General features: G+C 43.2%; 1 protein-coding gene across 1 annotated transcript in view; it reads left to right on the forward strand.

Annotated features, from left to right (window-relative positions):
* CCDC149 (coiled-coil domain containing 149) overlaps positions 1-16,811 on the forward strand; it is a 96,549-nt gene that overhangs the window by 30,816 nt on the left and 48,922 nt on the right. The window contains 2 exon segments of the mRNA XM_068543145.1: positions 2,531-2,692; positions 4,163-4,201. Coding sequence (XP_068399246.1) covers positions 2,531-2,692; positions 4,163-4,201 — 201 coding nt within the window.

Below are 16,811 nucleotides of genomic sequence, written 5' to 3' on the forward strand. Positions count from 1 at the left end.
CCAAGCCACCAGAGATTCATGATTCAGGCAGTATGGGGGTGAGCTGAGGGTGAGTAGCCTGAGCTGGGACCCAGGAATCTGCGTGTTCACAAGCATCCCAGGGTGATGTAGAGCGGGGCTCCCTGTTGATGCTGCCACGCGAGGGCGGCAGGACTACAGGGGAGGTGTCCCATCTTCAGCCAGAGCCCCGCCACTTTGAGCTGTTTATAAATGAGGCTTCAGCCTGACGTTTGTTGTGCTGATAAAAATAAATGACGTCGAATGACATTTTTGAAATTCACTGTTCTAGACCATACTAAGCAAAAGAGAGAAGAGTCCAGCAGTGGCTTTCTAAAGACCGCCCTTTTCTTGGTGTGGCTTCATCTTCTAGACGGAATCAGTTTCTTACCCTTGGATGGAGCTGATAGTTGTCCTGTTTTCCGTGCCCTAAGGAGACCCGAAGGGCAGTGAAGCTGCTGCTCAAATCCCAGGTCACTGGGTCTTAGCTCAGGACCCTATGCCTGTTCATCTACCAGGTGTCTTAGACCCAGAGGGAATGGAGGCCTATTGCTGCCCTTTAAACTGCTTCCAAGGCCCTGTTTGGACCATGCCTTGGGAGAGAAACGGCTTCTCTCTTGGACCGTAAGAGATTGCAGTTCAAGGTCAGGGAACTTGAGTTCTACTTTGCCAATAAGTGGTGACCCTTACCTGGTCCCCTTCGGTAGACTGGATGTGACTCTAGTCTCGCCTGCTGTACTGTACAACGTCTCCACACTATTGCGATTTTCTTCCCCAAAGTTGGAAGACACGGAATATTTTTGAGGCCTTAGATTTGGAGCTGATACATTGAAGGGACAAAGGTGACTGTTTTTGTGCCACCAACGCTAATAGCACTGCCAGCCGAGGCTGCTGATCACAGGCAAAGAACTGAAGGCACAAGGGCAGCTCTGTTAAACTGTGTGTAAATGGTACTTTTTCCTGTGAAATCTCAATACCTCCCTTAGGACATTGCAGTTCAGGTTTTTGGGCTACTCTCCTCTGATATTTACTCGTTGGGGATTTTACTCTTGAGAAATCACTGTGGCAACGGAACCGTTTGCCTCCACGAAGACGAAGTCAAAGTCTTAAAATCCAGGATTTTTTAAGGCAGGATTCCAACCTCATTACTGCCAGGAATAAGATTCATCCAAGGTGGAAGTGTCCTCTCTTGGAACTCAAATCCGTCTCAGAATGGCTTTTCTTTCCCCTTTGTTTTTGAAGCTAAGCAATTACTTTTTTTTTTTTTTTAAGGAAAAAAAATGTGCTAATGCACAAAACTCTCTTTTTCCCCTTTCATTTATTTGAAAGTGTACTTAACAAAGTCAGTTCCAAGCAAGCACTATATATGAGTAATGCTTTTTGTCCATAAAAGAGCATTGACTCAAACGGTATGGGAGTGCTGGTCCTCTCTGCTCTGTGTGAGCATCCGTAATGACAAAGTGCTCATGTCAGAGTGTATAATGAAACTATAAATTGTTTTCGTGAATGCTCTGAATTTGGTCTTTTACGGGGCAAATTCAAAAGGTATTTAGTTCCACATTTCACATATGTGAATAACGCCAGACGGTGCTATAGATCCAATAAAAGGACAGAAGCCCAGTCGGGCTCACACTGGTCCAGGTGGTGGGTGATTGTCAGGTGAGGGTCGGTCACAGTGTGGGGAGCGGGGAGATGGAAGGACGAAGATATCCCGCAACTCTGAGGACGAGTTCCAGCAAGACACACCCGACTTTGGGGGGATAATTCAGAGTGTGACTAAAATACTTAGCTCGTAAAATTGGTCTCTGGGTGGTGGGTGTCTGCATTGGAATCATAGGAGAAGGTGCACACCTCTGACCGAGTTTATTGAACAAAAATTCTCGAGTGAGAAAATGTCTGCTGGGTTGCATGGGTGGGTACAATCTATTGCAGTAATTTATGGTTCAATTAAATTATCTTTCATTACATTTTTTGTACTTTTCTTTATTATAGAAGCCATATAGGTGTGTTCTATAACATTTAGAAAACACAGAAAAGTATAAAGAATAAAAAAAAATGCAAATAATTTTGCTCCCTAGAGATAATTGTTGGTAATATATACAATTTTTATTAAAGCTTTCCGTGTTATATCATTTGGTAAAATTTTAATAGATCTTTGCATCATCTTACCTGGATATCTAAATCCTTTTTTAAATAAAATTTTGGGTACAACTATCTATTTATTTAGCTATCTGTGTAATTCTTAAAAAGGATTCTGCTTTTTAACTTATTTATCAATTATTTTTCCTGTCTCGGCTGGCCAAAGTTCATGAATGTCCAAGGTTTTGGTTCTGTCATGAGGGGACTATGTCAGGTACAGTAGCAGCCTTTAGGCTCACATGTCATTGACTGACAAATGATTCTAGGTATACAATCTCTGAAAACAAAAAAGGCACCAAACCAACTCTGCAGGGTGTGTGAACCCCAGCGCGGGTGAGAGGAGGGAGGCCTGTTGACGGTTCTGAGCAGTCGCCTGCATGTGTTTGTTCCGCAGTACCTGGTGTGTAAAAGAAAGCTGGAGAGTAAGAAGGAAGCCCTGCTGATCCTTTCCAAGGAGCTGGACACATGCCAGCAGGAAAGGGACCAGTACAAACTCATGGCCAATCAGCTTCGAGAGCGCCACCAGTCCCTAAAGAAGAAGTACCGTGAGCTGATTGTACGTATTACGTCACAAAGAGTTCCAAAGTGGAAAAATTAAGACGTGAAAGTCATCACCCTACTTCCTCCACGATCCAGTCCCACTTGCTAGTTGATAAGTACATGCTTCCGGATGCTTGCTCTGGCGCCTGTGAACTTACACACATATCTGAATGTGTCTGGGTGTGCCTATTTACTTAAAACTGTATGGAGGTGTTTTTTTTTTTTAAAGAGGATTTGTGTTATACATCTGCACTAATACAGAAGCCACTAGCTGCGTGTGGTTATTTAAATTTCATTTTGAATTAATTAGAATTAAATAAAATTGAAAACTGTCTCACTTATCACATCTCATGCCCTCAATCGCCACGGGGTGCTGGCGGCTACCGTATGGGACTGTGTTGATATAGAACATCTCCATGGTGGCTGTTATATTGGACAGTTAGCTGGAGGACATGTCCCTCATTGCGGAGAGTTCTATTGGACAGCTTTATATAAATGTTGTTCTAAAACTCGCTCTTTCCGCTCAGCACTTTATTTTGGACATCTCTCTAGGCCATATATACAGATTTAACTCATCTTTTTAAAACAGTGCATAGTAATATTTCCATAATTTTTAAACCTTTCCCTTTCCTGGGCAATTAGATTTTCTCTAGTTTTCATATGGCAAGATTTTTAAGGATGCAAATTTTACTGAAATGGAGGATACCAACTGCATAGTGCTATTTTGCATTCTCACTTATTTTTTTCTCACTGATGCCATCTCTTTTTTAAGTGCTGACACTATTGCTTGCATTTAACCGTCTGTGCTGGGGTCATTGAACTGTCCTGGAACAGAAGTACAGTAGAAAGATTCCTGAGGTTAAAATAATGTTGACTTATATGTGGACAGCATCAGATAGAGAAGTACTATTTCCTGAGCATTTAATCATTCACCTGACATATTTATGTATTCCCAGATGGCACACGAGGGAGAGGAATTGAATCCTTTTAAGACAAAAAGTCTGATAGGACTAGAAGTTCTCAGTTAGTTTTCTTTTATTTTGAGCATATCCTATCCCCACCCCCCAAATTGTTCTGCCCATAGAGAAAACTCAAGTATGTGTGTGCATCGTATGTGTCCATTACTATTCCTTTGGATCTATTTAAAAGGAGCTCAACTCAAGCCAAATGAAATATTATTTCTGTTTAGGCTCTGCTCAAAAGTAATTTTGATAAATCCAGTTTATTTATTTGGCTCGCATAGGTTTAGAAAATATATAGATTGGTCCTAATTGGAAGTGATTCCTTAGAGGTTTTCCCAAAATAACTCTGGTTCAGTTTATAGTTTAAAATTTTTTAAGTATATTTGAGTTTGGTTCAGCACATTGTTGGTTGCAGGGGGCGGGAGAGGGGAGGGTCTGAACTTAGTTCATAGTTCGGTTCAATTTCTTGAATCTACACACATCTAAGTTTTAAAAAATAAAGTGTAACGTTGGTTTCTTTGTAGGATGGAGATCCCTCACTTCCCCCTGAAAAGAGGAAACAGGTAAGACTTATTCCTGATCTTTGACAACTCTCAGAATGTTCGTATTGATGCCTTACAACAACTGGGGGATTAGGGAATCCCAAAAAAATGTATAGAGAAATCTTCTAACTTCCCAGAATCCTTTTGTATTACTGGGGAGAGTGGGTGGTAGAGAAATGCGGCCTACAGAGAGGGCCTAAGGATTGGGTGAAGGAAACGCAGTGAAGTCTAACAGGATGGAAGAAGGCACTCCAGTTGGCTGTGCTCCCTTTCTTGTTGGGAATCCTTTTAGAAAACCACGAGCTGAGAGCACACTGCTAGAGGACTTTAGCTTACTGTTCTGTGGATGGATGCCGTTCTGCTACTTAGCTTCTGCCGCTTCAGACTTTTAAAAGCCATCTCACTAACAAAACTCATAAGGCATTTATGTTCTTTTCTCCTAAATGGTGACCAACATCGTTTATTGAGTATCCATTTTCCCCACGGATTTTAGATGCCCACTTTTAGCAATGGACAAATCCGTGTGTGTGTGTGTGTGTGTCTTTCTGGACTTTCTGTTCTGTTCCACTGACCTTCCTGTATTGTCCTGTTTGTACCACATTATTCTGTTTTTGTTTATAATACTTTTAATACCTGTTTGGGCAATTCTCCTTCCCTTTGCTCTTTCTTTTCAGATGTTTCTTGTTTCTTTTTTTAGATATAAGTGACAAATATTTTATCAAGTCCTCCTCTGATTCCCACCCCCCGCCCCAAACCCGTACCTATTGGTATTTTGATTGGGGTTTTGTTAAATGTATAGATCAATATAGGGACAGTTAATACTTTTATAGCATTATGTCCAGGAATATCGTACATCAAATTTTTTAATCCAGTTGCATGCATATATATAGATATATTGCTTTTTAACACTTTCCTCAACTTTACAATTGTTCTGTACCGACATACCCTGACTTACAGCCTTTTACGGGCTTGAGGGGAGCCTGGATGATGGTGATATTAATGCTGTGTGTACCATGTTATGGGAAATGCTCTGCACCAGAACTGGACTTCAAAACTGGTGTATGAAAATAAGGACACAGGAATTGTTTGCTGTCTTCATAGCTGTAAAGGCTAAGACAACATCCTGTCTTTGTTCACTGATCATATACCTGGCACAGCATATAAACTCCTTAGATTCATTACCTTGTGATTTTCGATGCTGAGTAAACAGTAGACGCGCACGCGCACATATGCGCGCGCGCACACACACACACACACACACACGACGTTCACCCTTAAATAACAACTCAGTCCTATGGCTATGCTTTCAGTCATTCAGTTCTGCTCACTCCCACACTCCTTTCCTACTTTATTTGATTATTTTATAATGCTCCAGGTTTGATTTAAAGTCACACACACATACGACGTTCACCCTTAAATAACAACTCAGTCCTATGGCTATGCTTTCAGTCATTCAGTTCTGCTCACTCCCACACTCCTTTCCTACTTTATTTGATTATTTTGTAATGCTCCAGGTTTGATTTTCTGTGGAGCTAATTGATGTTTGTTTTTTTTTTTTTCCTAAACAAAATGACACGGAAGGTTAGCGTAAACGTTTAAAAACTGGGATCCTTAATGTGGAATTGCTAATGTTTTTGTCTCTGTGTTTTTGGTGGCTATGAGCCGTCATCTTTGCTGCGATTTTAGAGTTTGTTAGTATTCATGAAGGAGTTTTACCGTGTAAGTGGATTCACGTTCCGTGACTTTATAATAAAAAATTTACATTGACTGAAGAGAATCTGATGAATTCCAGGAAGTCTGTCAAGCTGCACTCTTACAGCTCTAAAACACAAACAAACAAACAAAACAAGTTCAATGTCCTAAGCGCTGGCTTTGTAGCTTTCAATATGGCATTTAGTTTCTGTCCCTTTAGGAGTTAGTGTGGTGGTGTGAGCTGGCTCTGCATTCTTCCTGCCTGGGATGGATGACATAGGACGGACTGGGGTGCAAGTGACAGGAATTCTAAACTGCTTAATCAATAAAGGAATCGATGCCCTTGCATAGCCACAAGTTGAGAGGTAGTGCAGGTCTCAGATGCTGTACTGTCGTCATGTGCTCATTCTCTCCTCTCTACCACACTTAGCAAAGAAAAATACAGGATACCCAGGTGAATCTGAATTTCAGATAGACAATGAATACTTTTTTAGTGTAGGAGTATGTACCGGGGCTTCCCTGGTGGCGCAGTGGTTGAGAGTCTGCCTGCCAATGCAGGGGACACGGGTTCGAGCCCTGGTCTGGGAAGATCCCACATGCCGCGGAGCAGCTGGGCCCGTGAGCCAGAACTACTGAGCCTGCGCGTCTGGAGCCTGTGCTCCGCAACAAGAGAGGCCGCGACAGTGAGAGGCCCGCGCACCACGATGAAGAGTGGCCCCCGCTTGCCACAACTAGAGAAAGCCCTTGCGCAGAGACGAGGACCTAACACAGCCAAAAATAAATAAATAACTTAATTAATTTTTTAAAAAAAGTTATTAAAAGAGTATGTACCATGCAATATTCACGACATACTTATGCTAAAACATTGATTATTTATCTGAAATTCACATTGAGCTGGGCATCCTATATTTTACCTGACCACTCTACCATTATGCCGATTTTAACATCAGCTTCCTCTTGAACTTAACATCAGCTTTCCTCGAAGCAGGAAAGGCAGAAAACCCAGCCATGGAATATGAGTCCTTCCCTCCAGTTTCACTGGGCCAGTGTAGGACGTACTCCCATTCCTGGTCTACTAACATTCACTGGGAGGGTACAATTGGCTTAGATTAATCACCTGGGATAGAAGGGCTTAGGGAGCCGGCAATGACACCCGCCAAACTAATTGTATGGCCTTGGGAAGATTCCTTTCGGTGTCTGAGACTCAGCTTTCACATCTACAAAGTGGGAGTAAATATGGTACCCACCACATAGCGTGGCTGTGAGCAATAAATGAGATAACGTACGCAAGTAGAGTCCTTAGCACGGTGCCTGGCACCGAGTGAGCGTCAATAAATATTTATCATCTTCTCTTCCTTATCATCCCTTTCTTTTTTAATCAATTATATATTAGTGTGCTGTTGTCAGGACCCTTTTGGTTACCCTTGGCAGCTTGAAATAGCGTGGGCCAAAGAAGAAGTTCCTGGCTCCTAGGACCTCAGAAGGGTTGGGTAAGCAGCAACCTTGGGAGTCAGAAATGCAGCCAGGCCTCAGGACCAGCTACCACCTGGACTCAGGTGCCCCCAGCTCTCTCCTCTGCCCTCAGCATTCTCTGTGTCAGCTGCCATTTCTTTTTCTGGACCTGCTTTCTCTGTAGAATAGGAAACGCGGCTGCTGACCTCATGAGGGCTACAGACCCCACGTCTTTGACCTGTAGGAAAAAGCTGCTCCCTGAATCCCAGGGGAGAGCGCCCCGAGGCCAGGCTCAGGCCAGGGCAGCTGGGCGTGGCCAGGCATCCTGTAGATACAAGACAGCTTCTACTGTTGTCACGTTGACGGGGTGCTGGGTAGACCGTGTGTTAACCATCTGCTGTACATGCCTTCTTGAGAGAGTCTTGGAATGACAAATAATAACGATGGCAGCCAGTGTTTCTGTGTGCTCACTCTTGCAGTCTGTCAGACCCTGTGCCCAACACTGCATTGTGGATGATCCCGTTTAATTCCCACACAACCATGGGAGCTGAGGGTTATTATTATTATTGCCATCAGACAAATGAGGAAATTTAGGCCTATGATGGTCAAGTAAATTACCCAAGGGAAATAACGTAAGTAATCGGTGGAGCCAGAGTTCAAAGTCCTGCAGTCCACTCAGAGCTCATGCTCAGAACTCGCCTTGTGGTTAGGGTGACCAGGCCTTCTGTTTACTCAGATCATTGCCATTTTCACCTCTCGTCCTGGCATAATTTGTATTAGTGCTCCTTGTCCTCTCCAAAGTGTCTTGGTTTGGATTATAAATAATATAGTCACCTTAATTCTAGTAGGGATGCTATGAGCAGACAATAAACAAAATGATTAAAATATATAGGATGTTAAATGGTAAGCAGTGCAGTGGAGAGAAAAATATAGCCCAAAGCCAGGGAGGGAATTCTGGCTTAGTAATGGAAGAAATGTCTTGATTAACAGTGGAGGAAAATAGTTCCAGTATTTGGAAAAATAATCTTACCTGTTTAAAGTATATGTTTTCAAATTTTATTTACATATAGTTAGTTTATTTATGAAAGCATGGGGTTGGTTTTTGGATGAGTGAGGGGGAGTGTTAAGACGTCCTCTTCATTAGCTCAGTGTGGGGAAGAAAATGCACCATTAAATTTGCAGGCACTGGTTACAATGAAACTTTCCATTTAGCCTGAAGCAGGCAGCTTTGGCATCCGTGTATCCGGTACTGGAAAGGAGAGGCACAACTACCTTCTTAACTCTTTCATCAGCAGGAACAGGGGTAGAAGCGTGCACCCTGACCTGGTGTCTCCTGTCTTATATCACATGTTTATCCCGAAGGCAAAACAGTAGGTGAAGTATTTACCCCTCCAGCTGCAAAGCAAATGTACCTTGTGTAAGCGGAAGGCACTGGAACGAGAACCAGCTGCTGGGGTAACAGATGGGACCTGGGGGGTCAAAAGATCCACATATTGGAAAAGGAAAAGATGCCGCATTGAGCATCTTGTTGCCCATCAGCCTTGAAACCGTGGCTTCCTATTCTTGACTTGAGGGAGGAATTTCTATGGACTCCTCCCCTGTTCATTTCTCAGCTCAGGAGAGATTACTATCATCACTCTGTTATGGACTGAATGTTTACATCCCCCCAAATTCATATGTTGAAACTCCGGTCCTCAATGCGATGGTATTAGGAGGTGGGGCCTCTGGGAGGGAGTTAGGATTAGATGAGGTCATGAGGGTGGAGTCCTCACGAGGGGGTTCAGTGCCCTTATAAGAGTCACGAGAGAACTTGCTTTCTCTGCTCTGCTCTCCGCTGTGTGAGGACAAAACAAGAAATCTGCAACCTGAAAGAGGGCCCTTCCCAGAACCTAACTGTGCCGACACCCTGATCTCAGATTTGCAGCCTCTAGAACTATGAGAAATAAATTTCTGTTGTTTATAAGCCACCCAGTCTATGGTGTTTTGTTGTAGCAGCTCAAGCTGACTATAAATGTATTGAGGGTTCTTCTCAAATATAAGTAGAAACAATACCCCATCCTCAGTCTTGGCAGCGCTTTGTGCTTTTCAGAGACCATGTATGCATGTGTGTATGCACGTATATATCTATGTATGTGTGTCATCTCCCAGCTGTCTTCTGCGGCCACACTGCAAGTTAGGTCTTTCGTAAAGTCTCAAGGCAGCGTCATGGATGGCAGTAGATAAAAGCTTGGGTTCTGGCATCCAATTTTGTGGATTCAAATATAACACTTCCACTTGCTGGCTGGGTGATCCGGGGCAAGCTGTGTTACCTTTCTGAGACTCAATTTCCTCCTCTCCAAAATGAACAGAAGCATGAGATATATTCATAACGTTTTTATAAAGAATCAGTGTGATAATGCTTATAATGCCCATTGCCTTCTGCTTAGTGAGTGCTCAATGGGTGCTGGCTATTTTTTATTTTTCCTGTGACTTGTCCAAGGTCACACAGCAGGTTAATAGAGCGGGCCTAAAAATCCAAATCTGCTCACTTGTAGTTCAGTGTTTTAGTTCAGGGTTTTGTTCCATATTTAACTCTTAGTCTGTTTGAATGGGGAAGAAGCATAGTCAACATTTAATCCACCCATTTTGGAAGTTCAAAGATGAAGTGCTTTATCCGAAGCCCTCTGCTTAGGAGGGGTTGAGAAGCAGACACTGAGCTAGGAGTCTTTACCCGTTAGGCCAGTGTTCTTTCCTGTGGCAGCCAATATCTGGCTGTAATGTCTTCCTGCTTTTTTGTCTCCTCCTTACAGGACAGCCAGAACTTTCATGGTTGTAGTTCTGGAAATATGGTTGTCGATCGAGGCTCTCTTTTAGAATTTAGAATCCTTTTTAAAACAACTCAATTTCCAATGGCAAATCATCCGTTAAAGAAGCTGTGAAGAAATCGTGACAACAGTGATTTCACTAATAGCTTCTCGTGGGATATTGAAATGAAAATTTCTTCCTGATACTCCAGGCAGAACTGTACACAGAACACCTCTCTGCACTGCAGTGAGAGATCACCAAAAGATCTCAAACAACCCTTTAAATATTTTTCTTTTGTGAAACAAGCAGTTCCTCCAAAGGAGATAAAGGGGAATTTAAATTATCCTGGGTTAATCTTCTTATAAGTTGGGATTCTTTGGGGTCACAGCAACACATTTTTCCCCATGCAAACTCCTCCTTGAATAAACAATCAAACACATCTCCGTCTTTCCCTGTTTTGATTTCAAGCCGAGGTACCACGGGAGGTATTCCTCCTGGTCCAGGAGGGAGCCTTTGCTTTCTTTCCTTAAAAAGTGATGGCTTATTTAGACGGTGACATGCACCAGGATGACAGCCCTGGAGAAATCAGAGCACAGAGTGGCCCTTTGTGGGATGGGAGGGAGCCTTTTACTTCAATAGAAAAGTCTTCTTGGTCAATCTTAGTTTAGTCCCCCGTGACCACAAATCAGAGCAACTTTGTATATGCACCTCGGTTTGATGCTCAGAACCTAAAACTTCCTTCAAAGATCTCAAGTGCTTTGGGATGTTTCTTTTTATAACACTTCGAACAGTACAACCTCACTGTTACACCAGGGAAGCTGGGAAGAAATCCAGGGTTCAGCCTGCGGGAGTCCTCCCAAATCATAATAACAGTAATTTCATTCTGAGCATTCACACCTCCTGCTCAGAAGCCCTTCGAATTCTTGCAGTGATTTTTTTGTCAGGAAGGTGAGAGCATCCCCCAACTTAAACACGGGGGAATTTAGGTTCAGTGAGTCTAAAGAACTTGGGAACTATTAAGGGAGCCACTAAGTGGCAGATGCGGAGCCATAATGGCCAAGATTAAGCAAACATTTATTTAAATAGCAACCTCCTAAACCTACTGAAGAGCATTTGCCTGTGGGCCTGGAAATGCCTGCATTGGCAAGTGTGTGCCTGGAGATAGTGGGGTGAGAGTAGGCTGCCGAGGGCTCCTTGCACAGCCAAAAACTGTGTGTGGACTGAGCTCTTGGGTGGTTGTTTCTTGTAAATAAGAAAGCTGTCGCTGTAGCAGAGGTCATCGCTTGGGCAGTTGCTATGAATAGGGGACGCTTGCTCAGCAAAGCAAGTTTCACGCTATTACTATTAGCACAGAAGTCGCCGTAGACCAAAGCAGCGGAGTAGAAATTGCAATTAAATTTGCTATCAATCACACCGCTCAAGTACACTCCACGTTTTGTCAAACATTTTTTTTTTCACATATTCTTGCTTAATCGAGTACTTTACCCTATTGAAGGTGTGAGTTTAAAGGATTCAGGGGTCAACACCATGTAGTTGAGGAGCATTTTCTAAATCTGGTCTCTTTTTCTCTCTCACACTCTTTTTTTTTAAAATAAAACAAACAAACAAAAAACTCTCCTTGAGGAAGTGCCTAGGCCAAGGTTTTACCTGTCTCTCTCTTATTTTTTTCCCCTCCCATTTTTGAATTGAGTTTTAATATGTCAGCAAGTTGAGAAGGAAGTTACAGGATTTTCTGGTATACATCATTTTTACATTATGATGGAGAATGACTTTTCCATGGCTAGGTTACTGAAGTGGTGTATATCTAATAAATTACAAAGGTTTCAGGGTGACTTGAGGCATAGTAACCGGAATGTTGCCCCTTTCCCCTCCTGGTGTCTGGGCTGAATTATTTAAGGACTTAGGAGAAAACACATGGCCTGCCCGTTTTACTGCCCTTCCCAGTGTCTGGCTAGTGCAAGGTTGGAAGGTTAATCTTAAACTTTTCATCACTTTCTTTCATTTTATTTTTGTCTGTTGGAGAGGAAAAGCTTTCCCTCTACCCGCTTAGGTTCAGTGCATGGAGGCCTGCAAATTTAACTGACAAAAGACAGATTAACAGGAGAAAAAGCAAACAATTTCATGAATATTTTACATGCACAGGAGTTCACAGAGAAGAAGTGAAACTCAAAGAAGTGTTTAGACTCGGGGGCTTATATAGCATTTTTTTTTAAAATTTATTTATTTATTTACTTTTGGCTGCATTGGGTCTTTGTTGGGTTGTGTGAGCTTCTTATTGCAGTGGCTTCTCTTGTTGCGGAGCACGGGCTCTAGGCTCGAGGGCTTTAGTAGTTGTGGCTCTCGGGCTCTAGAGCACAGGCTCAGTAGTTGCAGCACACGGGCTTAGTTGCTCCCCGGCACGTAGGATCTTCCCGGATCAGGGCTTGAACCCGTGTCCCCCGCATTGGCAGGCGGATTCTTAACCACTGCACCACCTGGGAAGCCCTTATATAGCATTTTAATAAAAGAGAGGGGGTTTGGGCCTCAAGGGGTGATAAATTGTGGGAAAGTGACTAGGAGGTATATGGGAAACTAATGGAAGATAGGGTTTTATTTTAGTTAGGTTTGTTTATGCAGACTCGTCATGGTACCAACGCTCTGTGTCCGGTGATTAAAGTTGCTATTCTCTTCCTGGTACGGAGGGGATGGGACAACTCACAAAGGGAAATGTATGCCCTTATTTTTAGGCTGAAAAGGGGAGGGAAGAATATTCTCTGTATCTTCTGATTCTCAATTGCCTTCCGATCAAAATAACCCTCATGGCAAAGGAGCATCTTTTGGGGTGGCATATTCTGATCTTATCATATCCAGCTTTGCATTTCTTACATCAGGGAGGAAAATGGTATATAGTGGATCCTTTTCTCCCCATCTAAAAGATTTAGGGCTGTTTCTTACAACTGGTATCCTGAACTCCCCCTTCCTTGTAAACCGGTCTTGGTTACTTGATCATTGAAAACAGAGTTCCTTCACAGAGACTGTCATTGCCAAATGTGATGTACCATTAAAAAAAAATCTCCTACCACTTCTTACAAGTTTCAAAAATGTATTGCATCTATAGTATAAACTTGGATGTATTTTGTGACATTCATTCATAAAGGAATTCAAATACAGTGGTAGAGGCAAGATCTAGAGTTTAGGATGCAGCAGGACCTGAAGAAAGGGAGAAGAACAGATCCCCTTGTCCCCGTTACTAATCTGCCTCAGTGAGAATTTCCACAAAAAGGCAGAGAGGTTGGGGCGAGATGCACACAGTTCTCTCAACTCCCAGACCTCTGCCTTTGCAACAGCTGTCAGGACGTGTAGTCTTCATCTCTGTGCAGAGAGAATTTCCCCGAGCCTCATGGTCCCCACACCAGGGGCTGGCCTTGGCGGCATACTTCTGCAGACATCCGTTGTAATTGGGGGTTGACTTGATCCTTGACAAAGGAACGTGTGTTGGAATGGACAGCTGTAATGTCCTTTTGGCCTTGGGCCTCCCAGCTATGTTTTCATCAAATCTGTCTTCTCTCCGTTCCCCATCACAATTTTAATAGATAAACTCCGAGCTAGAAAGAGTGACTTAAGTATACAGATTTTACAATATACTCCAGGATATTCAACATCCCACTATTATCTGAGAGAAAATGTCAACCTTTTAACATCAGCCCTGGCTATATCTGAATATTTAAAAGAGGCTTCTTTTGAAAGCGTTTCATGTTTTGCTATTTATGCTACCCACCCTGCCCCAGAGATTTAGAGGAAATAATCTCTAGGTTTTGTTTTCCTTCCCTGTGAAATCCTTTCGAGTGTTAGACGGTCTGCCACTTTTTCCCTGACATTTCCTTTACATAGTGCTGCTATTCTAAACTGATGGTCACAGAGTCCTTCTCAATAACACAGAGACAAAACGGTCTGCATAGCTGATAGATTATAAGCAGGCGCCGTGTGTTAGCTTGATGGATGGTTATAGTGAACGTGTGTGAGTCATGGGTGTTATTTTTGGTCAAAAGAATTATGTGAACTTTTCTCCTCTATTTTGAGTGCTTTGAAATGTACTACTTTTCTTTCTTTCTTTCTTTCTTTTTTTTTTTTTTTTGTTCTTTAAGGTATATGTCAAGGAACTAGGCACTGTATCAGAATAGTCATTTTCTAGTTTTCAAAGTTATTGTTTGGGAGTTGAGGAGGTGGAAGGACTGAATAGAAAAGAATTGTGTGTTGACAAGTAAGCCAGCCTGTGAAATGTGAAAGAAAATTACAGTCACCTGCTTTAAAAGGGGGGGTCTCCCTCACCCTACCCTACCCCAGGGGGTCAGTTTGAAATCTGGGGTAGATGTACAGTGAATCCCCTTGGAGGCGATGTGATTCTAATTAACCATTGCTTTGCAGCTACCGTAGAAATGCTTGACTTTATTTGGGTAGATTTCTTTTCAGCCAGGCTGCAGAGTAAATAACGTTTGACAGTCACATCACTGGGTCTCTGACTCGCTGTCTCCTAAAGCAGCGCTGTCCTTTGCTTCACGTGTCACTGGGACCTTTGATATATAACAGGTGGGTGCCTGCTTTGCTGTAACATCCAAGTACCGGGGAGTATTGCTGGGCTCAGTGCTATTCAAAGTGGGGCCTGAGGACCAGTGCCAGGCTGCAAGCTGCCCTTTCCGGTCCCTGCGACAAGATGAGTGCAGAAATTGAGAGGAAGGGCTCGGAAACTTTTATAGCAATCTGACAGTATGTATGATTTTACGTCAGGTGAATCTAACAAACACTTGGGGCCTTGATGTCTTCTTAAATTTGTTTTCCTAGGGATTGATTTTTATTGTATTTTGCACAAGTACTGATCTGTGACAGATCGGAGGTCGAGGTCTTTCACCACTGATAGTTTGAGTTGTACGGGTTTAGCTATTGTGGTTACATTGGTGAGCAAATGTCAGGGTCTTCCCACCCACCTGAGGGGCTCAAGCCATTGTTGATTCAAAAAGGGAAGGTTAGGGACGTTTCAGATTTTTTTTTTTTTTTTTTTTGGTCTTTCGTTAAATTTTTCACTGTTGCCCTTACAAACATTTCTTTCTGAACATCTCTTCCACTGTTTAAGAAAAGCAGGCTCCTGTGAAGGTGAATTTTGCTGTGTCTCCTGCAGATGGGGTGCTGAGATGCCGTGTTCAGGTGGCAGCAGGCTCGCTGAGGCCACTTTTAGCCGCATGCCAGCACCTGCCCTGGGTGGCTCCTCCCGCCCCACCTCTGGGCCAGTCCCTCCAGCCTGGGGGTTCTGTCCCTCCACCTGGGGGAGGGATTATGCTTGCTGAGCTAATGTCTGGGAAGTGTTCTGGAGTTCCCGGAAGGAAAAGGAGAGGTTGCCCACCTGTGATACCTTGTGCTAAGGCAGGAGAGCTGCAGGACAGAGGGGAGGAACCAGGAAAAGAAAATTGAGAATTGAATCATCTCTCCACTTCACTGCAGTCCCTGGGGTCCGCCTGCTCTAGTGGCCTTGAACTGCTTTCCAACGTGGACATCTTGTGATGTGAGGGGGAGAAGGAGAGAGGGAAGCCGGTTGCCTTTGCACCTACCTGGAACTTTCTCCGGGATATCCACAAGGCTCACGGTCACTCTCTCTCCTTTTTCAAGTCTTGGTTTAAGACTTGAAGTGTGGCCTTCGCTGTGACGCCTTCTGTGGCCTTTCCCCAGCACACACTGTTTCCTTTACCTGCTGTATTTGTTTCCATAGTACTTACCATCCAGCTCCTCGGTCATTATTCATTTTGTTGTAATATAATGTAATTAATATAATATCATCTATTAAAATGTAAGTTTACGAGGGCAAGAGGCTTTGTCTGTATGTCTCACTGCTGTATCTCCAGAATTGAAAACAGTGCCTGACACATAGTAGGCACTCCATAAATATTTGTTGTATAAATGAATGGATGAATAAGTGAAGGGGCAGGATGACAAGGGAGCCAGCTGTGTCCACGGAGCCATTCGGCCAGATCCATCCAACTGTCCACTGAGTGATCGAATTGGAGCCACTGGAAGGGCAGAGTCAAGGGGAGGTGACCAGCATTTAACCAGTGCCTACTGTATACCAAGCACTGTGGTAGGCGTCCTAGGTTCACTATTCAATGTAAGGATCAAATTACTACATGAAGTATGTATGGTTAGCTCCGTTTTACAGGTGGGGAAACTCAAGAGGTTAATAAACTTACCCAAGGTCACCCAGCCCAGTAAGTGGCAGACCTGGGATCCAACTTAGTCTATCTGATTCCAAAAAGAAATTTGGAAATTTACAAAAAAAGTCGGTTGATCACAGCGCCTCTTGTCTTTTTGCTTTCCTGCCTGTAAAATGGGGATGAATTTTCCTCATCCTTCACCAAATTTTCATCCGATGAGAATGGAAATCTGGGACAATTGAAACACAACTGTTACAAGAGATGAGCTTTGCAAATATGGGGCTGAGAATTAGATCACATTACTGAGTAATGTTCACAAATAAGTGAGTGGAAATCAGAGCTAGATTAAATCCAGCCAGCGGGGATGAGTGGGGTTTCTATGCAACGCTGCGTGCCAGGCACTGGTTTCAGTATTTTATTATTCCAGATATTTCCCTAGGCTGAGACCACAACCTCCAGACTCAGCATATTATCTTTCACTTAAGATATATTTGTGGGGCATCCACTAGGTGCTTGGGGTAGACCAG

This window comes from Eschrichtius robustus, chromosome 4, assembly GCF_028021215.1.
Source record: "Eschrichtius robustus isolate mEscRob2 chromosome 4, mEscRob2.pri, whole genome shotgun sequence".
NCBI lineage: Eukaryota > Metazoa > Chordata > Mammalia > Artiodactyla > Eschrichtiidae > Eschrichtius > Eschrichtius robustus.